This window comes from Procambarus clarkii, chromosome 8 (assembly GCF_040958095.1).
Source record: "Procambarus clarkii isolate CNS0578487 chromosome 8, FALCON_Pclarkii_2.0, whole genome shotgun sequence".
NCBI classification, from domain to species: Eukaryota; Metazoa; Arthropoda; class Malacostraca; order Decapoda; family Cambaridae; genus Procambarus; species Procambarus clarkii.
This window is the reverse complement of record NC_091157.1, coordinates 1,411,029-1,433,829: the sequence shown is the minus strand read 5'-3', so window position 1 is coordinate 1,433,829 and position 22,801 is coordinate 1,411,029. Positions and strand designations below refer to the sequence as shown.

Below are 22,801 nucleotides of genomic sequence, written 5' to 3'. Positions count from 1 at the left end.
TCCTGTCACCTGATCCCATTTCCATAACTTTACATTTACTGGTGTTAAACTCCAGTAGCCATTTCCCCGACCATCTCTGCAGCCTGTTTAAGTCCTCTTGGAGGATCCTACAATCCTTGTCTGTCACAACTCTTCTCATTAATTTTGCGTCATCTGCAAACATTGACATGTATGATTCCACTCCTGTAAACATATCATTTACGTAAATTAGAAAGAGGATTGGTCCCAGCACCGATCCTTGAGGTACTCCACTTGTTACTGTTCGCCAGTCCGACTTTTCGCCCCTTACCATTACCCTCTGGCTCCTTCCTGTTAGGTAGTTCTTCACCCATACTAGGGCCTTTCCGCTTACTCCTGCCTGCCTCTCAAGTTTGTATAGCAGTCTCATGTGCGGTACCGTATCAAAGGCCTTTTGGCAGTCAAGAAATATGCAGTCTGCCCAGCCTTCTCTGTCCTACCTTATCCTTGTTACTTTATCATAGAATTCTAAAAGGTTGGTTAGGCATGATTTCCCTGTCCAGAACCCATGTTGGTGCTTGTTTACAAACCCAATGCTCTCCAGGTGCTCAACAAGTCTTAGCCTAATTATTCTTTCAAGTATTTTGCAGGGGATGCTTGTCAGTGATACGGGTCTGTAGTTAAGTGCCTTCCTCCCTATCACCCTTTTTGAAAATCGGTACGACATTTGCCTCCTTCCAGCAACTGGGCAATTCTCCCGACATAAGTGACTCATTAAAGATCATTGCCAGAGGCACGCTGAGAGCCTGCGCTGCCTCTTTAAGTATCCACGGTGATACTTTGTCTGGTCCAACAGCTTTATTTGCATCCAGTGTTGTCAACTGTTTCATTACATCCTCTGCTGTCACCTCTATATCTGATAGTCTTTCATCTTGGGTAATCTCTTCTAACAATGGGAGCTGCTCAGGCTCGGTTGTGAACACTCCATGGAATTTTGCATTCAGTACCTCGCAGATTTCCTTGTCGCTTTCTGTATATGCCCCTTCTGTTTTCCTCAGTCTTGTCACTTGGTCATTTACCGACATCTTCCTTCTTATATGGCTATGTAGTAATTTTGGTTGCTTTTTCGCTTTGACTGCAATATCGTTCTCATAATTTCTTTCCGACACTCGTCTTATGTTAATGTAATCATTCCTAGCTCTGTTACATCTAATCCTGTTGTCCTCTGTCCTTTGTCTTCTGTACTTCCTCCACTCCCTCCTGCTTCTCACCTTTGCTTCCTGACACTGTCTATTAAACCATGGGTTATTATATTCCCTCCTGCTTTTTTCCTTTATTGTTGGAATAAATCTATCTTCAGCCTCCTTGCATTTCAATATGACTTGGTTCATCATACCTTGCACTGTTTTTCCTCTAAGTTCTTCCTCCCACTGCACTTCTCCCAGGTAGTCCCTTATCCTTCTGTAGTCCCCTTTTCTGTAATCAAGTCTCCTTTCCCGGACCTCTTGTCCTTTGGTCACAATTTTAAGCTCCATCATGTAGTCAAAGACTAGGACACAATGGTCACTAGCTCCTAGTGGTATTTCATGTTCCAACTGCTCGATGTCTTCTACATTCTGAGTGATAATGAGATCTAATAGGCTGGGCGTATCCCCTCCTCTTTCCCTAGTATCTTCTTTCACATGCTGTGTTAGGAAATTCCTGTCAATAACGTCTACCAGCTTCGCTCCCCAGGTCTCCTCCCCGCCATGGGGATTCCTCGTTTCCCAATTTATCTCTCCGTGATTTAGGTCCCCCATGACCAGCAGCTTCGCTCTCATTCTATGCGCTAAAGTTGCTGCCCTCTGCAGTTCATCCATACATGTCTTGTTGCTGTCCTCGTACTCCTGCCTGGGCCTTCTACTGTTTGGTGGGGGATTGTAGAGTATCAAGATTACAATCTTCTTCCCATCCACTGTCAGAGTTCCATGTATGAAGCTTGTGCTTTCATTGGTACCCGGATTTTCCAGCTCATCAAACTTCCATTTCCGCTTTATTAGTAGTGCCACTCCTCCTCCCTGTCTCTGTGTCCTTTCTTTTCTTATCACCTGGTACCCCTCTGGAAAGATTGCATCCGAGATCATGCCATTTATTTTAGTTTCCACTATTGCCACTATGTCTGGGTCTGCCTCACTAACTCTTTCTTTTATCTCTTCTGCTTTATTGGCTACCCCATCAGCATTGGTGTACCAAACCTTGAGACTCTTCTTGGAAACTCGGGTGTCAGAGTTCCCCCTTTCACCAGGGGTCTGGGGGGAACTGGGGGGTGTCTGGGGGCAAGTGGGGGCTGTGGGGGTGAGTGGGGGGGTGCTAGGGGGGTGCCTGGGAGTGCCTGGTAGGCGAATGGGGTCTGGGCATCTAGGGGGGTAGGAAGGGCATAATGGGTCTGAAAGTTAGGGGTCTGAATAGCATAGGGGGGTTGAGAAATAGAGTGAGACTGAGAGTCAGATAGAGGTTGAGAGGTTGGGGGGAAGAGGGATACTGAGGGCGGAGAGCTGAGATGAGAATGGAGCATGGGTGCTGGGAGTGGAAGAGAGGGTATATTAGTTAGGGGGGAATCGGGGGTAGGTGGGGGTTTTGGGGTAGAAGAGGGGAAGAGGGAGATGGGGGAAGGTGTTAGGGGGTCACAAGGTGAGGGGGTTAAATGTGGGCTGGAGGTGCATAGGAGGGGTGAGGGTTGGGTGGGGTTTGGGGGTGAGTGGAAGAGGGGTGCAGTGGAAGCTGGGATGGAGTAGATGGAATTGAATTCAATGGGGTAGAAGGGGCAGGGGAGTGGGAAGGGGTATTTGGGGAGGGGGGATGGGAAGGTGGGTTTGGGGAGGGCATGGCTTGACCCACTGGGGTCGCTGACAAGTGTGATGTAGCAGGGGCAGGGAATCGTTGTGGAGGTGCAAATGTGGAAGGGACAGGGGGGTTGTGGGAGGCTGAGGCAGGGGGGATGTATTGGAGGGCTGAGTTGGGGAGGATGCGACCTGGGAGGTGACCTGGGAGGTGCCCTGGGAGGTGACCTGGGATGTGACCTGGGAGGTGAGACTACCTGAGAGACTATTTCGGTGTCGTTGTTGCCATCTATTTTTGTGGGCTGTTTGCTCATCTTTCGTCATAAACCTCTCTATAAACACATTGTAATGGGTTTCACTTCCTCTGAGTAAATGCTTGCTCCTCATTATGTACTCCACTGCCTCCTCATTGGAGAATTGCACCAGAACAGGTCTATTCTTGGTACAATTGTAAGGTCCAACCCGTCGATTGATATCCACCTCGCGTTCTGCCATCTCTGCTCCAATACACCTCAATATCTCGTGCAATTCGTATTTTTCTGTTTCTATTCTCTCTTGTCTTGTTGGTGCCCTAGATTCGAATAATCCATGTATTATAATAGACCGTCTCCTCAGTAATTCACTGTCATGCTGGTAGCCTGTCCCCTGGGGATTCCCATTCCCAACCGCAGTCACTAACCCATCCCCCATTACTCCTCTATCCTTAGCCATGCTGCTAATCCTTCCTAATTCGTTTGTGATACGAGCACATTCCCTCTCCCAGTCCTCTCTTCCCTTCCTAATCTCTTCCTGAACATAGAGCATAAATTCTTGTTTCTGCCTCTCTACCGCATCTGTATTTGCTGAAATACCTCACTTTTAATCCCCTGGATTAGATCCTCCAACCAATCACTCCTTCTCTCTACAAATTTCCCTATTAATTTGTCTATAAATCTGTCCTCCTCCTCATCCCTGCTGGTGATTGACCTTGAACCCCTTCTAGTCATTGCAGTAACAATCTAGCCAAAAAGGCGCTCCTCAATACCTTGCACAATCTGCCAACACAATAGGTGAGTGAATCTCCAATCGTCGTCCCACGTGCTGGTAGAAGGGTTGCTGCGAGGTGAGGTCACGCGGTCAGAGGTCGGTGATGTCTGCTGCTTCCACACTGCACAGTATTTCCTCAACTATTTTGAATTACGCTAATTAAACTGTTTTTCTTCACTACCTTATGGCTCTGGTCAAAACCCAAGGTTTTTTCATTCACTTGTACATTCACTTATAGTCTTTTTCACTTCGAAGTTGCCTGATTACCCCTCCCACTCCACTAGTGACCCAGGAGCTCCCAACCCACGTCCACCCAACACGATGGTCACAAGACAAGTGTATGTGTGTGTGTGTGTGTGTGTGTATGTGTGTGTGTGTGTGTGTGTGTGTGTGTGTGTGTGTGTGTGTGTGTGTGTGTGTGTGTGTGTGTGTGTGTGTGTGTGTGTGTGTGTGTGTGTGTGTGTGTGTACTCACCTATTTGTACTCACCTATTTGTGCTTGCGGGGGTTGAGCTTTGGCTCTTTGGTCCCGCCTCTCAACTGTCAATCAACTGGTGTACAGATTCCTGAGCCTACTGGGCTCTATCATATCTACATTTAAAACTGTGTATGGAGTCAGCCTCCACCACATCACTGCCTAATGCATTCCATCCGTTAACTACTCTGACACTAAAAAGTTCCTTCTAACGTCTCTGTGGCTCATGTGAGTACTCAGTTTCCACCTGTGTCCCCTTGATCGCGTCCCACCAGTGTTGAATAGTTTATCTTTGTTTACCCGGTCGATTCCTCTGAGGATTTTGTAGGTTGTGATCATGTCTCCCCTTACTCTTCTGTCTTCCAGTGTCGTAAGGTGCATTTCCCGCAGCCTTTCCTCGTAACTCATGCCTCTTAGTTCTGGGACTAGTCTAGTGGCATACCTTTGGACTTTTTCCAGCTTCGTCTTGTGCTTGACAAGGTACGGGCTCCATGCTGGGGCCGCATACTCCAGGATTGGTCTTACATATGTGGTGTACAAGATTCTGAATGATTCCTTACACAGGTTCCTGAACGCTGTTCTGATGTTAGCCAGCCTCGCATATGCCGCAGACGTTATTCTTTTTATGTGGGCTTCAGGAGACAGGTTTGGTGTGATATCAACTCCTAGATCTTTCTCTCTGTTCGTTTCATTAAGTACTTCATCTCCTATTCTGTATCCTGTGTTTGGCCTCCTATTTCCACCACCTAGTTTCATTACTTTGCATTTACTCGGGTTGAACTTCAACAGCCATTTGTTGGACCATTCACTCAGTCTGTCTAGGTCATCTTGTAGCCTCCTACTATCGTCCTCAGTTTCAATCCTCCTCATAATTTTTGCATCATCGGCAAACATTGAGAGAAACGATTCTATACCCTCTGGAAGATCATTTACATATATCAGAAACAGTATAGGTCCAAGGACTGACCCCTGCGGTACTCCACTCGTAACATCTCGCCAATCTGAGACCTCACCCCTCATACTGACTCGTTGTCTCCTGTTACTTAGGTACTCCTGTATCCAACGGAGTACCTTCCCTTTCACTCCAGCCTGCATCTCCAGTTTTTTCACTAACCTCTTGTGTGGCACTGTGTCAAAGGCTTTCTAACAATCCAAAAATATGCAGTCTGCCCACCCTTCTCTTTCTTGCCTTATTTTTGTTGCCTGGTCGTAGAATTCAAGTAACCCTGTGAGGCAGGACCTGCCATCCCTGAATCCATGTTGATGCTGTGTTACAAAATTCTTTCGCTCCAGATGTTCCACTAGCTTTCTTCGCACAATCTTCTCCATCAACTTACATGGTATGCAGGTTAGGGACACTGGTCTGTAATTCAGTGCCTCCTGTCTATCCCCTTTCTTGTATATCGGGACTACGTTAGCTGCTTTCCAAATTTCTGGCAGTTCCCCTGTTGCCAGTGATTTGTTATACACCATGGAGAGCGGGAGGCACAGTTCTTCTGCTCCTTCCTTTAGTATCCAGGGGAGATTCCATCTGGACCTATAGCCTTTGTCACATCCAATTCTAGTAAACACTTCCTTACTTCCCCGCTGGTAATCTCAAACACTTCCAGTGGTTCCTGGTTAGCTATTCCCTCTCTTATCTCTGGGATTTCTCCTTGCTCCAAGGTGAAGACCTCCTGGAATTTCTTATTCAGTTCCTCACACACTTCCTTGTCGTTTGTAGTGAATCCTTCTGCCCCTAACCTTAATTTCATAACCTGTTCCTTTACTGTTGTTTTTCTCCTGATGTGGCTATGCAGCAATTTAGGCTGAGTCTTTGCCTTGCTTGCGATGTCATTTTCGTATTGTCTTTCTGCTTCTCTTCTCATCCTAACATATTCATTCCTGGCATTCTGGTATCTTTCTCTGCTCTCCAGTGTCCTGTTATTCCTATAGTTTATCCATGCCCTTTTACTTTGCTGCTTAGCTAGCCTACATCTCTGATTAAACCATGGGTTTCTCATCTTCATTTCACTGTTTTCCTTTTGGACTGGAACAAACTTGTTTGCTGCATCCTTGCATTTTTGCATGATGTATTCCATCATATCTTGGGCCGTCTTTTCCCTGAGCTCTGTTTCCCATGCTATATCTGCTAGGCATTTTCTTATCTCCTCATAGTTTCTCTTTCGGTATGCTAACCTTTTGGTTTCGGTATCCCTTCTCGAGTTCAATAACCCTTCTTCAATCAGGTACTCAAACACCAATACACTGTGGTCGCTCATTCCTACTGGGTCCTCAAAACTGATTTCTCTTATGTCAGAGTCGTTCAGAGTGAAAACCAGGTCGAGTCTCGCTGGTTCGTCGTTTCCTCTCATCCTTGTGGGTTCACTGACATGCTGGGTTAAGAAGTTTCTAGTCACCACCTCCAGTAGTTTGGCTCTCCACGTATCCTCGCCTCCATGCGGTTCCTTGTTCTCCCAATCAATCCTGCCGTGATTGAAGTCCCCCATGATGAGCAGGTGGGATCTATTTCTACAGGCAGAAGAGGCTGCCCTCTCAATTATAGTGTTAACTGCCATGTTGTTGCTTTCGTACTCTTGACTGGGTCTTTTGTCATTTGGTGGAGGATTATATATTACTGCTACTACTATCCTTGGTCCTCCCATTGTCATGGTGCCTGCTATGTAGTCTCTGAAACCCTCACAGCCCGGGATAGCCATCTCCTTAAAACTCCATTCCTTTCTCATGAGTAGGGCCACTCCTCCTCCTCCCCTACCTTCCCTCTCTTTCCTTATTATTGTGTACTCCTGGGGAAACACGGCATTCGTTATGATTCCAGAGAGTTTTGTTTCAGTGAGTCCAATTACATCTGGGTTCACTTCTTGTGCTCTTTCCCTTAGTTCACTTGCCTTGCTTGTGATCCCATCTATGTTCGAGTACATTGCCCTGAAACTAACTCTCTTCTGCTTCTCCTCTGGGGAGGACCTGTGGGGTCTGGGGTGAGCGGGACCTGGGAGGATCTGGTATGGGGAGACTGGTGGAGGAGGAAGGGCTTGGGGGGGTAGGGGGGAGGGGGAGGGTAGGGGGAGTGGGTGAGGGGGGGAGGGGGAGTGGGTGAGGGGGGGAGGGGGAGGGTAGGGGGAGTGGGTGAGGGGGGATGGGGAGGGTAGGGGGAGTGGGTGAGGGGGGAGGGGGAGGGTAGGGGGAGTGGGTGAGGGGGGGAGGGGGAGGGTAGGGGGAGTGGGTGAGGGGGGGAGGGGGAGGGTAGGGGGAGTGGGTGAGGGGAGAGGGTTGGGGGGGTGGGTTTTGGGGGGGCAATAAAGTGGGGAGGGCTTGGGGGGCGTGGGGGAAAGGGAAGGCTGAGGTGGTTGAGGAAGAGGGGAGGGTTTTGGGGAGTGGTGGAGAGGGGAAGGCTTAGGTGGGGTGGGGGAGAGTGGGGAGCTTAGGGGGGTGGGGGTGAATGGAGGGCTTGTGGGTGGGAGGGACGGAAGGGCATGTGGGAGAAGGGAGGGCTTGGGGGATGGGGGAGAAGGGAGGTCCTGGGGGGAGGGGGGAGTGGGAGGAGGGGGTGAGTGGGAGGAGAGGGGTGCCTTAGGTGCGTACTTAGTGGGGGGCTGACAGGGGTTGGGGCAGGTAGGGTGTCTGTTGGGTGGAATGAGGGGGTGGTGCCGCACTCCCTGTGGCTAATGCACTGTTTGAGGAGGGTTCCCGTTTCCCTCTGGGATTGTAGGGATCGGGGGTGTGGCTCCCTGATTCCTTTCTCTCTCCCTGCGCTCCTTCCTCGCGTCTGCTGCTTGCATTCTCTCTTCCCTTGTCATATCCCTCTGCAAGAATACTCTTTTGAACTTCTCTCCACTTGCTAGACAGCACTTCCTTTCTAATAATTCCTCTTTCGCGATTTCGCTCATGAAAACCACCTTTATCATTCGGTCTCTGTCCTTGTTGTACTTTCCAAGCCTGAAAACCTTTTCAACATTTCGCACAGCTCCCTCCATCCTTACCTCTTTAAGGATCTCTTTAATCATGTTTTTGTCCTTGTCTCTCCGCTCCGTTGGTCTGGTCCCTGTTTGCTCCTTAATGCCTGCTACTACTACTGCTCTATTTCTCTCTATCAGCCGGCTGGTACATCTAGCCGCTTCCTGAGAGGAAGCCACTTCCATGGCAACTTCCTTAACGGCAGACCTAGCTTCAGGGCTCGTTTTAAGTATTTCAGCAAATGAGAGCTGAGGTGTGGAGGTCCCCTCCACAGTAGTTGTGTGTGTGTGTGTTTGTGTGTATGGTGAGGGGGGGGTACCTAGGGGGGTCAGCCGGTGGCAGGAGGCAGGATGAAGGGAAGGATGGTGGAGGGGGGGTAAAAAGAGGGATGGAGTGAGGAAGATGGAGAAAGGGAGGAGGGACAGAAGGAGAGTGGGAGAGAGCGAGGGAGAGGGGGGAGGAAATTGAATAAAGATGTGTGTGTGTACTCACCTAATTGCGCGGCGGGGGTTGAGCTTTGGCTCTTTGGTCCTGCCTCTCAACTGTCAATCAACTGGTGTACAGATTCCTGAGCCTACTGGACTCTATCATATCTACATTTGAAACTGTGTAAGGAGTCAGCCTCCACCACATCACTTCCTAGTGCATTCCATTTATTAACTACTCTGACACTGAAAAAATTCTTTCTAACGTCTCTGTGGCTCATTTGGGTACTAAGTTTCCACCTGTGTTCCCTTGTTTGTGTCCCTCCTGTGCTGAAGAGTTTGTCTTTGTCCACCCTGTCAATTCCCCTGAGAATTTTGTAGGTGGTTATCATGTCACCCCTTACTCTTCTGTTTTCCAGGGATATGAGGATCAGCTCCTTTAGCCTTTCCTCGTAGCTCATTCCTCTCAGTTCCGGAACGAGCCTGGTGGCATACCGCTGAATCTTCTCTAACTTTGTCTTGTGTTTAACTAGATATGGACTCCAGGCTGGAGCTGCATACTCCAGGATTGGTCTTACATAAGTAGTATACAGGGTCCTGAACGATTCCTTACGCAAGTTTCTAAAGGCAGTTCTTATGTTGGCCAGTCTAGCAAATGCCGCTGATGATATTCTTTTAATGTGGGCCTCTGGGACATTTTCGGTGTGATATCAACTCCAGATCTTTTTCTCTATTTGACTCTAGCAGGATTTCACCTCCCAGATGATACCTTGTGTTCAGCCTCCTGCTCCCTTCGCCTAATTTCATTACCTTACACTTTCCTGATTAAATTTAGCAGCCATTTTCTAGACCATTTCTCCAGTTTGTCCAGGTCATCCTGTAGTCTCTGTCTATTTCATCCGTTTTGATTCTTCTCATAATTTTTGCATCATCAGCAAACATTGAGAGGAACGAGTCTATACCCTCCGGAAGATCGTTTACATATATTAGAAACAGGATGGGTCCAAGTACTGAGCCCTGTGGGACTCCGCTGGTGACATCTCGCCACTCTGATGTCTCCCCCTCACCGTTACTCGATGTTTCCTGTTGCTTAAGTACTCCCTTATCCACTGGAGCACCTTACCTTTTACTCCTGCCTGATGCTCCAACTGTTTTAACAGCTTTTTATGGGGTACTGTGTCAAAGGCTTTTTGGCAGTCCAGGAAAATGCAGTCGGGCCACCCTTCACTTTCCTGCCTAATTTTTGTTGCCTTGTCATAGAATTCTATTAAACCTGTGAGGCACGATTTACCATCTCTGAACACCTGTTGGTGGTGTGTTACAAAGTTATTTCCCTCCAGATACTCTACGAACCTTTTCCTCACGATCTTCTCCATCACCTGCATGGTATACAAGTTAGGGAAACTGGCCTGTAGTTCAGTGCCTCTTGCCTGTCACCCTTCTTGTATATTGGGACTACGTTAGCTGTGTTCCTACTTTCTGGTAAATCTCCTGTTTCCAGTGACCTGTTATACACCATAGAGAGTGGTACACTTAGTGCTTCTGCACCTTCCTTTAGTATCCATGGTGAGATTCTGTCAGGCCCAACAGCCTTTGTCACATCCAGCTCCAACAGACACCTTTTGACCTCATCACTGGTGAGGTCAAATTCCTCCAAGGTTGCTTGGTTTGCCTCCTCCTCATTCAGTGCAGGGGCTTCTCCTTGTTCTATTGTGAAGACCTCCTGGAATCTCTTGTTGAGTTCTTCACACACCTCCTTGTCATTCTCTGTGTATCTGTTCTCCCCTTTTCTCAGTTCATCACTTGTTCCTTCACTGCTGTTTTCCTCCTGATGTGGCTGTGGAGCAGCTTTGGTTGGGTTTTGGCTTTACTCGCTATGTCATTTTCAAACTGTCTCTCTGCTTCCCTCCTCACCCTGAGGTACTCTTTTCTGGCCCTCTGATATCTCTCCCTGCTCTCCGGTGTTCTGTTATTTCTGTACTTTCTCCATGTTCTTTTACTCAGTTGCTTCGCTGCCATGCATTCCTGGTTAAACCATGGGTTTTTCTGTTGTTTTCGTTTTTCTCCTTTTGAACGGGGATAAACCTGTCTGCAGCTTTCTGGCACTTCTGGGTGACAAAATCCATCATGTCCTGCACATTCTTGTCTCTAAGTTCTGTTTCCCATGGTATTCCCCTGAGGAAGTTCCTCATCTCGTCATATTTTTCTTCGGTAATTCAGTCTTTTTCCCTCTACTCCCATCCTTGGATAGGTTATCCCTACCTCCACCAAGTACTCAAAGGTCAGTACACTGTGGTCACTCATTCCTATGTGGGCTTCAACTTTGACTTCCCTTATTTCTGACTCATTCAGGGTGAATATCAAGTCGAGTCCAGCTGGTTCATCATTGCCTCTCACTCCTGTGGGTTCCTTGACATGCTGGCTCAGAAAGTTCCTAGTGTGTGTGTGTGTGTGTTTGTGTGTGGGTGGATGGTGTATGGTGGTGGGGGGATTGGCGGTGTGATCTTTTGATTCTAAGGTGACAGAAACTAGTACCTACATGAGCCGTATTCGTCAAGATTCTTTACTTTCTTTAGCTAGTATCCAAGACTACTTGTTATACTAAAAACACTGTACACACAAAGCCACAAACACTGGAGTGTGTGTATGGGGAGGTTAGGGGGAGAGATATTGGGAGGAAGGGAGAGGAACAGAAGAGATCTATTTGTGTATGTTTAATGGGGGAGAGGGAGAAGGAGGAGGGTGAGAAATTGGAGGTATGGTCAGTTGTCCAACAGTTGTCAACTAAGTGTCAAAGGCCGCTATCTAGCCAGTTCCCATAGGGTAGTGTTTTGGGTAAGATGGGGTGGGAAAGAAGGGGGTGGGGGGGGTATCCTGTTGCTGGCGTGATGTTTCACATACGTAAAAACCATTTCGTATTTTGATTTACTCCATCCCTTTACTGTGTGTGTGTGTGTGTGTGTGTGTGTGTGTGTGTGTGTGTGTGTGTGTGTGTGTGTGTGTGTGTGTGTGTGTGTGTGTGTGTGTGTGTTTGTGTGTGTGTTGCTTGTGTGTGTGTGTTTGCTTGTGTATGTGTTTGCTTGTGAGTGTGAGTGTCACGAGGGTCCCCTATGTGTCACACTTCTACCCGGAATGAGCCACTTTGTGAGTCTAAATGTATATGATAAACTGAACAAGATTTCTCTTATAATTAACCTTACTGTACATCAGTTAACGACAGGAGCAGGCAGCACTCACCGGCCAAAACCGTCCCGCTCACCAACCATGTGAGTTTATAATGATGTCCTTATGTCGTGGGCCTCGGTGGATTCGTCGTCTCTCCACGTGGTGTGGAGTCCCACTCTTCCACTGAGTGCCAGTGGATCGGTGCTGGTGGTTGTTTCAGTATGCTGTATCCTTTCGCCTGTTGTGTTACCGTTCACTAATTTACTGTATCACTGTTCTCTATAGCCCAATTATCCTTGATACAAATATGTAAACATCGGCCTCGTGGCCCTGTGTGGTGACTCTCCATACAAGCTTAGTGGTTCGCTATGGTGAACACAAAAGTAAATATTTATATATAACGTGTATATATAGTGTAATAACAGCAAAAGGAGTATGTTGGGAGGAGCCATTTTGGTGAGGAAGGGAGTGAGGCTGTCGTCTGCTGGCTGGTGTGTGACATGTCATGCCATGTATTGTGGCTACTATGCTGTTTGGACACCATACCAGCCTAGTTGTTCAATTATGGTGTATAAAAGATTAAGATACTTATATAAAACGTGTGGATATAGTTTAATTAATGCACAAACAGTATTGTGGGAGGAGGAATGCTGGCGAATAAGGTGTTGAAGGAGTGAGGGAGATGGCGTTCTGCTGGCTGGGTCTGGCAGTTCACTCTTATTGTTTGGACTCACCATTCCAGTTTTGTGGTTCGCTATGGTGGACACAAATGTATATACCTATATATAACCTGTGTATATATAGTGTAATAACAGTAAAAGGATATGCTGGGAGGAGACATTTTGGTGAGGGAGGTGTTAGTGTGGGAGGGAGTGAGGCTGTCGTTCTGCTGTGTCACTTGTCATGCAGATTCTTGTGGCCACTATGTTGATTGGATATCATACCAGCTTTGTTGTACAATTATGTTGAATAAAACATGTAGATACGTATATATAACGTCTGTGTGTATATAGCGTATTAACAGCATAAACAGTATAGTGGGAGGAGGATTTTTGGTGAGTGAGGTAGCATGGTCTGCTAGATGTGATATTGGCGGCCACTATATTGTTTGGACACCATACCAGATTAGTAGTACATTTGGTTTACACATTTTTATTATATAAATATAACACATTACACACTATTGAATTATATTACTGCAAAAAGTGAGAAAAAATCAGAGACATTGAAATAATTAGGTAATAATGTCGTTGTGTCAACTGTTGCCTGCCGCGAGGTAGAGAAGACTGTCAGAGGACACTTACTGTCAACGCTTTAATTTTGCCAGACTTTACCGCTTTATTGCAGCCAAAATATGTCACTTACGATTTGATTTTGATTTTCCCATGATCAGGGAACACAAATGAGCATTTTTATATGATGAAACAAAAGTTTTTATAATATAATTTCTTGCGCCTGGTGGTGTTGAAAGCTATTAAGGCAAGCGCCTCCCAGGGGTTATTTATTAAGTCTACCGTATAATTATGGTAAGATTTAAATATAAAACCCCCCAAAATGTGTGAAGGGAAGTTTACTGGTGAAAAAAGTTCTAAAATGCACTCTGCTGAAATGTAATATATACAATTATTTAATTTTATAATTATTAATCAAATCAATTACAGGTAGATTTCCCCCAAATAATTTATGGACCTTCTAACTGGATGAACCAGAAATGCTACACTGGTTCATCAAATACAGAAATTATTTGATCTTGAGCAACAAATATAATTTACAAGCCTTTGAACCTTGATGAATACTTAATGATCCTAGATCACACTGGTCCATCAAATTAAATAAACCAGTCCAATGAATCAATAATATATTAAACACATATCGCCAGTCATAGACTGGTCAGTAGCCTAGACTCACAGCCGTTTCGTGGAGCTTATCCACCAAATTCGTGGAGTGTGATATCCATGGAGTTTTTATCACATAAATTAAATAAAACCAAATTGTGGCTTTATTTTTAGAGTTTATCTACTAGATTGTGGTGTTTAATTTCGCGAAAAGTCACTAATAAATAATTATTACTACCAAATAACACCGGTGGTTAATGAGAGGCTACCCACAACAATTGTGTATATTATTTATCTAAGAAGAAAAGTATGTTAAAATATAAACTAAAACTCCAATTAAAATATTTTGCACTTTGTGTCTATTACACAATATTCTAGTAGCTAGATCCCAACCCCTTGTAAGGGAAGCATTTTACCATTGACTAGTGTTGTTGGAAATTTCCAACACTAATAAACTACTATTGTATTATAATAAATCATTAGCATTATATACTAACTGCAGTAGTTACTAACTTCACTAACGGTAGTGTCAACATAAATTAACCATTGCATCTGCGTATTAATGCTAGAATTCTCATGAAATCAAGTAGCAACATTGCGTCAGATAATGTCCAGTTAGACACATTTATTACCAATGGATTAGAGAATTGAATGTGGTTCTCTAAAATTATCAGTATGCCGTGTAATAATTACCTACGGATAATATAACTCCCAATAATCTAAAACCGAGAGTTATTAACTGAAATAGTTATGTAGTAGCAGTTTTCTCTGTTACGTGTGAATGCCATGGAGAAAATAAATTCTTCTCCATTTCTCGTTTAACACCATAAAACGAGAATATGATAATATTTAAATCCCTACAATTGCAACCCAGTTCTCGTTAACGTATTACATCCATAATTGCGCGGAAAAGAATTATTCGTGATTAATAATTTCTGTGGTGAATGCGAGAGACGGGTTGAGGGAGGCGGCGACGCCATTGTGCGAGAGAAGGCATCCCTGGCGTGAAGAGTGGGGAGACACGTGGTAGTGACTGGGGAATTTATCGGCAAGAATTACGTTGATACTCGGTCAATAGTTAATAATTACTTATTAACGTGTTCTATAGTGCTCAGCCAGTTAATAACGTTTCAACAATTGAAGCCAAGACCCGTAATTACATATACACGGCAGTGGACGCCAGGGACTGGTTGACGCGGTTTCGGCAGACCTCAGTATTTAATACGCTCATGTTAAGTATATGTTTCTCGATTGATGCATCATCCTAGATTATATATATGTGAGTAGTCTGTCGTCATATAGCGAGGATACCCAATATACAACGTTAGTAAAATTTCGACAATTTCCTCCGTTTTCATGAATATTGAAAATAAAACGTAGCCTATTCAAATGCTACTTAAATTTCTCTAATTTCAGCGTGTATACGAGGAGTCATCAAGTTGTTTCTCATCATTCGTGATATTCACCTCGAGTTCTTTCTTTGTGGAGATCCTGTGACCACGAGGACGAATGAAGAAATGATGTTACAGAAATCGTCTTAAAGACATTTTTTCGTACAAATTTATTTAATATGGTTATTGATTCTTATATAATTCCTGTAGAATCTTTACATTGAATAGATTATTACCAGAAATGATGATTGGTAATTAATGTGTTTTGCTCTGACTGTTGCTCAGTAATTCATGATCTTTAATATTCACAATTTGAGTTCTCATATTTTGAATCTATAGTAGTTTAGATTAATTATATCCTTTACTCAACAATGAACTGGTGGCGAACCACACTGGTTCCTAGATATATATGAATTTCTAGAAATACCCCCCAATGTAGGTCTTTGAGGCTCTGACTTTAATTAATTAATAATACATTCCATTCATTATTTCAAGTGATTATTCTCTTAATGATTATCCATAGACACTGGTTCTCTAGTGTTATTCTAATGATCACTTCTATTAGTTTTCCCTCTTTTTCAAAAAAAGTGGGTGGTCCTTCGATTTATTAAATCCAATAAGTAAATAATTGAATATATGAGTTAAGCCCCAGATATCTCACAAGTGTTGAACTAAATACTGATCAACCTAGTCCCATTTATATTACCATAGCCTAGTGTTGTACTAAATATTGAACAACCTAACACCATTAATTAATTATGCAGGCCCTTATATCTGGTGGGATCAATACCAGCACAAGTTGTGTTGTGTATCAATAATTATTTTCATATTTTATATATATACCTATAATCATATCACAGTTTAGTGTTAATGAGTGTCTCTGTACCAACTAAACTCGATAAAGAAAGGCTAACTTGCAGTACTCCTACAGGGACACACCTATTTACTGGCAATCAGGGATAAAGAGATGCAATCACCTGTTCGACACACAAAGAAGACAAGTAGTAGTAAGGAGGGTATACAAAGTGGATATGCAGCTGGTGCCACCTGGAGGGCCAGATTTTACACATTATAAGTTAGTATGTTATTATGCCATATTTTATTATATATCATTTAAATACATTGCGCAATGGCAATATTCTTATGTCCCTTTGTACAAAAAACTGACAACCACTTTTTTTTCTCTCTCCTTTGTTTCTATTCGGATTTTGTTGTGACTTCTACATCTTGGAGAACGCATATCTGTCACTAAGCATGTGAAGTTGAAACGAAATTGGTCAACATGTTAAATCGCGCACCCCGCGCGTCACCCCCTCAACGATACGATTTGGGTCCCAGCGTTTCACGGGAGCGCGCGTTAATTCCGAAAAGTGTATACTCTCTTCAACTTTGTCACCTCAATTCTCGTTCTACAAGATTAAATTTGGTATCATTGTGTTCGAAATAGAATTCTCTACAGTACTAAATGCATATAAACTCCAAAAGCCCGGCTAATTACCCGCAGCAAACAGAAAGTGCGAACGAGTTACCCAGGAGCTCGCAAACACGATAAAATGTTTTTGCTATTTTCACTCTGGTCACCTCAATTTTCGTTCTAGGTCTTTCATTTTGGTCTGAATGGTTCACAATAGAATTCTCTAGAGTAACATTAGCATATAAAATAAAAAACCTGGTCACGCTCCAACCGCCGACGAGTTGAAGACGAGCCATGTGTTAGCCATGAGTGAGCGCTCAGACGCCTTCCAGCTACACTCCCAATTCCCGCCCACAAATGTTTAGTATTATTTCCTGGTGATAATCTCAATTTTCGTTTTACAGCGCTCATTTAGGTATGAAAATGTTCCTAATAGAATTCTTTAGATGGATAGTGCATATAAGGGCCAATTGAAGAACAACATTGCCTGTACAATACGGGAAAGTATGAAAAAAAATAATAACAATTTTTGTACTTACCACCTCAGTGTTGTGTGTTGAACATGACATGGGTTGAACATTTGTTTTATCCACTCCACCTGCTCCTGGAAAACGTTTCTTGCAGGGTCAACCCATGTTTTGTATAGGTGGAGTGGATGGTGGGCAAGCATTACTGCATGGTGCAGTAACTGTAGCATGGTGCAGGACACAATGCCACATCACACGTCTTGCACTTATAGTGTGTGTCCTTCCTTTTACCCGACAATTTGCACACACGACACCTCAGACGCTTCTGTATCTTTACTTGGGTATGGGACAAGTTTCTTTTGAGGCGGTATGGATTATCCACAATACGGGGTCTTGTTGCAGCAGAAGCACCACTAGTGATAATCACAGCCTCGTCTTCTGACTCAGACGATGAAAGTAAGTCTGCAGGTACAGGTGAAGTGAATAGTGGGCGCCTCACACCTGAAGGTCCTGCTGTTGGAGGTCTGGGTGTTGATGGTCTTGGTGTTGCAACATTGGCTCCAGTGGCATTGACATCAGCAGCATGTGGGATGTCATCATCTTCCTCAGGCCAGTTACTTGACTTATAGAACAATAGTGCAGCAATGACTTGTTCATGGAAATGGAGTAATGTCAGTTTCTTTCTATCTGTTGTATAGTAGTTGTACATCACAAAAGCATTGTAGATAGCCATTTGCACAAAATAAAAGGTCATTTTTTTCGTCCATTTGTGTGTTTTCCTTGTGAAGTGATAATATTTGATCATTTGGTCAAAGTGATCAACACCTTTCATGTTTGTATTGTAGTCACAGATTGCATTCGGCTTGTTGACAGTTACCTGCTGCACTGAGGTTGTTCCATCACGATTCCGTACTCGTTTTCTGCGTTGAACCTGTTGTGTTTCTGCATTGTGGCAATTTGTTATGAGTGAAACAATTCGTTTATCTTTCCACAAAATTGTGAAAGTATTGTCCTTGCGTTTGAATAAAGTTTTATCTACTGGCACTTTACCCTTTGCTTGCATCTGAAGAGATTTAGGTGCACCACGCTGTAGTCTGAGGGTACCACAGGTGTATACCCCTACTTGAAGCAGTGCCTCACTCAATCTGACCGAATTGTAATAGTTGTCCATATATAAATGGTAACCTTTATCCTTCAGTGGTTCAATCAAGGCCATAACTGTGTCAATCGTCATTTTCCCAACTCCTGAATAGATTTGAAAATCATAAATGTAGCCACTGGTGGCTTCAGCTAGCATGTAGAGCCTTATTCCGTATGTATCTGGTTTATTGGGATTATAGGTCTTGAAAGATAGACGGCCCCGCCATGGCATTGTCCCTTCATCCAAACTCAATTTTTTATTGGGAATGTATATTCTCTTGAATCTATTCAGGAGATATTGCATGAGTGAGCGAACTTTGATAAGTTTGTCAACTCCTTGGCCTGGTGGTATGGACTTATTGTTATAAACATGGAAATATTTAGCAATCATTTCAAATCGCTAACCAGTGATAAAGGTGTTGAAACATGGTATGTGCCAGAATCTGCCTGTTTGCCAATACATTCTAAGTCTTGGCAACGGGCAAATACCTTTCAAGATCGTCAGTCCCAAATATCTAGCAATTTCTTTCACTGTCACTGGTTGCCATCTGTGCTTTGTCCTTTGCTCAGTACCTGCCTTACTTTGGGAAGCATATAAATTTGTTTCATAGGCAACATATTTCAGCAATTTTTGAGTCAGAAAGAGTTGAATGAAACCAAGAACAGTGGAAGGTACAGGAACAGTCAAGCCTGGTGTACCTGTAAAATTGTCCACAAAGGGTTCAGTATTGTCACTACACCATCCATCATCAGAATCTGTTGGTGCTGGGGTACGTGTGGTACGTCTGGTACGTCTGGCTCTGGCACGAGCTCCAGTACCGCGCCGTGCACGAGTGGCGGTCTCGACGTCAGACTCCTCACTTTCATCACTATCAAAATCCTCATCGGCCGTCTCTGTTTCTAAATGTTCACTACTTGCATCAGTATCAATACCGACATCAGTTTCATCACTAGATGACCCAGACAAATCGTCAAATACAGCCTGAATCTTAGAGGGAGTTAGTCTCACATGCTTGTACTTCTCCTGTACACTACTCAGCTTCTGCTTTTCACGCCTTTCTTTCGCAATTTTCTTCCTGGAAGGGCCTTGTTCATGATCACTATCCATCGTGGAGTAAGCATAGATAGTTTTTAAAGCCGCAGTAAGAAATATAGCCACGGAAAATAACTGAAATGTTCACACGTTTGAGACGCGAGGGGAGGTGACACCGGTCACAACAGTGGAGCAAAAACAATGGGCCGACGGCGTGTGCCGCGCCGCCTGCGGGTCACTAGGCACAACAAAGAAAATGGGAAGACATCGGCGCGCATTTTAAACCCAGTCCCCAAAAAATCGGATAAAAACCGGATTTTTGGCGAATTTTTAAAGCGGATGACGCAATGCTGCGTCATCCCCGGCATTACAGACAGTAAACGGATGACGCAATGCTGCGTCATGCCCGGGCGAAAGTGTAATATTAATAATGTTATATAACATATATAACAAAATAATAGGTGGCAGAATTTGTGACTAATTTTTTTGGGCAGATATATTTACAGATTTCAGATTCTATTATCTTTGTCTCATAAGGTTGTATTGATGAATGAGGACCATATTAGGGCCTTATTACTTTTATATGGGCAATAGTTACCACAATATATATGTTTGTTAGAAGAACATAAGAATGAAGGTAATTACAGAAGGCCTTTTGGCCCATATGAGGCAGCTCCTATTTATGTCCACTCAATCTCATACATATATATGTCGAACCTACTATTAGACAGTTAAGGAGCACAGTGTCTGTTATACAGTTATCCCTAACGTATACCTATATATTTTTTTTTTGAGGGGGGGGGGGAAGTAATGTAAATATGGTGAGAATCGGTCAGAAGCTGAATTTTTTATCAGGTCTCAAATTTAAAATTCCTGTTTTAGAGATAATTGAAGTTGAAGTTATTGAAAATGAATAATTCGAATAATGCTAAGATATATGGATGCCTTAGAATTAAGAACTTTGCACATAGTGTGTAAATATGGTGGGAATCGGACAGATGCTTAATTTTTTACCAGGTCTCATATTTGAAATTCCGGTTTTAGAGATAATTGAAGTTGAAGTTATTGAAAATTAATATGGTAGTTCTAATTAAAGAACTTTCTTGTATGTTTTAGTAAACATTTGTTGGGATTTGTACTCGAGTGTGCGAAAGTTATAGGTCAATATGTGTTTAGATGAAGTTTAGGTTTATGAAAAATCAATTCAAATGAGATTGTTGAACAGACAACAGTGCACTTTATATGTAAATATGGTTCGAATAGATCAGAAACTCGATATTTTTATGCTTATTACAGTTGAAACTCTATTTATAGTCATAATTGAAGTTGAAGTTATCGACAATGAATAATGTAGTATTCATTAATTTTCTAGTGTGTTTTAATAAGCATTGTTTAACATTCATACTCAAATATGTGAAAGTTGTCGGCGAATATGTGTTGAAATAATGTCAAGAAAAAATAACCCAAAAAAAAACAAATATAAAGGTAATTATAATAATTAAAATTATATAGGGGATATATTTAGGGATCTACTTTATGTAAGTGAAAAGTCCTGATCTTGTCCCTAATCATCGAAACCACCAAAAGAGGCAAAGAAAACTGAGCTTGAAATCTGTGAAAAAGTGAGCCCAAAAAAATTAAAGTTCTGCAAGTTGTAACTGATTTATTTGTTGACCAATTTAATTTTATCTTCACATAGGTATTATTTTAATAATAAAAGGATAGACTGGGAGATAATAAACAGGGAACTTACAAACATTCCATGGGGAACTGTTCTAAATAATACAAGTCCTACAGAAGGAATAGAAAAACTGACTTCAGAAGCGTATCAAGTCTGTCTGAAACATGTTCCTTTGAGGAAAGCCAGAAAGAGATCTAACGTAGAAAGAGAGCGCAGACGACACTATAAACGCAGGAAAAAAATAACAGAACTGCTTATGCAGACACGAATTTCCCATCAAAGAAGGAATAATTTAAATAGGGAGATTGAAGAAATCGAGCGGAAATTGAAACACTCATATGAAACTGAAGAAAGGCAGTTAGAACAGAAAGCAATTCAGGAAATAAAGAAAAATCCAAAATATTTCTTCTCATATGCGAAATCAAAAGCAAAAACCACTGCCAGTATTGGACCTATTCGTACAAATGAAGGTTCATACACGGAGGATGACAAAGAAATTAGTGAAATCCTAAAAAAGCAGTATGAGGACATGTTTAGCACTCCAATAAACAACATGAAGGTGGAAGATCCAGACAATTTCTTTATGCGGGATATTCATACCCCTGTAAATATAACTGATATAAACACGAGCGCACTAAATTTTGAAAAAGAAATTGAAAACATGCCCATGCACTCGGCCCCAGGTCCAGACTCATGGAATTCAATATTTATAAAGAAATGCAAAGTGCCGGTAGCACAGGTACTCAGTATAGTGTGGAGGAAGAGCCTGGACACGGGGGAGATACCAGATGCACTTAAAGTAGCAGACATAGCCCCTCTACACAAGGGAGGGAGCAAAGCACTGGCAAAAAATTATAGACCAGTTGCACTAACATCGCACATCATAAAAGTATTTGAGAGAGTGATTAGGAGTCAGGTCACCAATTTCATGGAGACCAATGACCTTCACAACCCAGGCCAACATGGATTTCGAGCGGGAAGATCGTGCCTCTCACAGCTACTTGAGCACTACGACAAAGTCACTGAGGCATTAGAAGAGAAACAGAATGCTGATGTGATATACACGGACTTCGCAAAGGCTTTCGATAAATGTGACCATGGCGTGATAGCACACAAAATGAAGTCAATGGGAATAACCGGTAAAGTAGGACGCTGGATACTCAGTTTTCTGTCAAACAGGACTCAGCGAGTAACTGTCAACCATATAAAATCTAGTCCAAGTGCAGTGAAAAGCTCTGTACCTCAGGGTACAGTCCTTGCACCGCTGCTTTTCCTTATTCTCATATCAGATATAGACAAAAATACAAGTCACAGCTTCGTATCATCCTTTGCAGATGACACAAAAATCAGTATGAAAATTACCTCGGCTGAGGACATTGAAAAACTTCAAGCTGATATTAACAAAGTTTTCGACTGGGCATCAGAAAATAACATGATGTTTAACAGTGATAAATTCCAGGTACTCAGGTACGGTAAAAATGAGGACTTTAAACATAATACAGAGTACAAAACACAATCAAATGTACCCATAGTAGGAAAACAGCATGTAAAGGATTTGGGAATAATAATGTCTGACGACCTAACGTTTAAGGAGCATAACCAAGCAAATATTGCGACAGCCAGAAAAATGATAGGATGGATTACGAGAACTTTCAAATCCAGGGATCCCATCACAATGGTTGTACTCTTCAAGTCACTTGTGTTGTCCCGTCTTGAGTACTGCTCAGTACTCACTTCCCCCTTCAGAGCAGGAGAGATTGCTGAAATAGAGGGAATACAGAGAACATATACGGCACGCATAGATGCAATAAAGCACCTAAATTATTGGGATCGTCTCAAAGCCCTCCAAATGTACTCACTAGAAAGAAGACGAGAGAGATATCAAATAATATTCACCTGGAAGATACTGGAGGGCCAAGTACCAAATCTACACAGTAAAATAACAACGTACTGGAGTGAACGACATGGAAGAAAATGTAGAATAGAACCAATGAAGAGCAGAGGTGCCATAGGCACAAT

General features: G+C 43.2%; 1 protein-coding gene across 1 annotated transcript; it reads right to left on the bottom strand.

Moving 5' to 3' along the window:
* Positions 1-17,130: 17,130 nt before the first annotated feature.
* LOC138359446 (piggyBac transposable element-derived protein 4-like) lies at positions 17,131-19,176 on the bottom strand. Its single transcript, XM_069318605.1, has 2 exons — positions 18,558-19,176; positions 17,131-18,410 (listed from the first exon to the last, which is right to left on the bottom strand). Exons 1-2 carry the CDS (start codon positions 19,174-19,176, stop codon positions 17,131-17,133), a joined length of 1,899 nt encoding a protein of 632 aa, XP_069174706.1.
* Between the last annotated feature and the right edge of the window lie 3,625 nt (positions 19,177-22,801).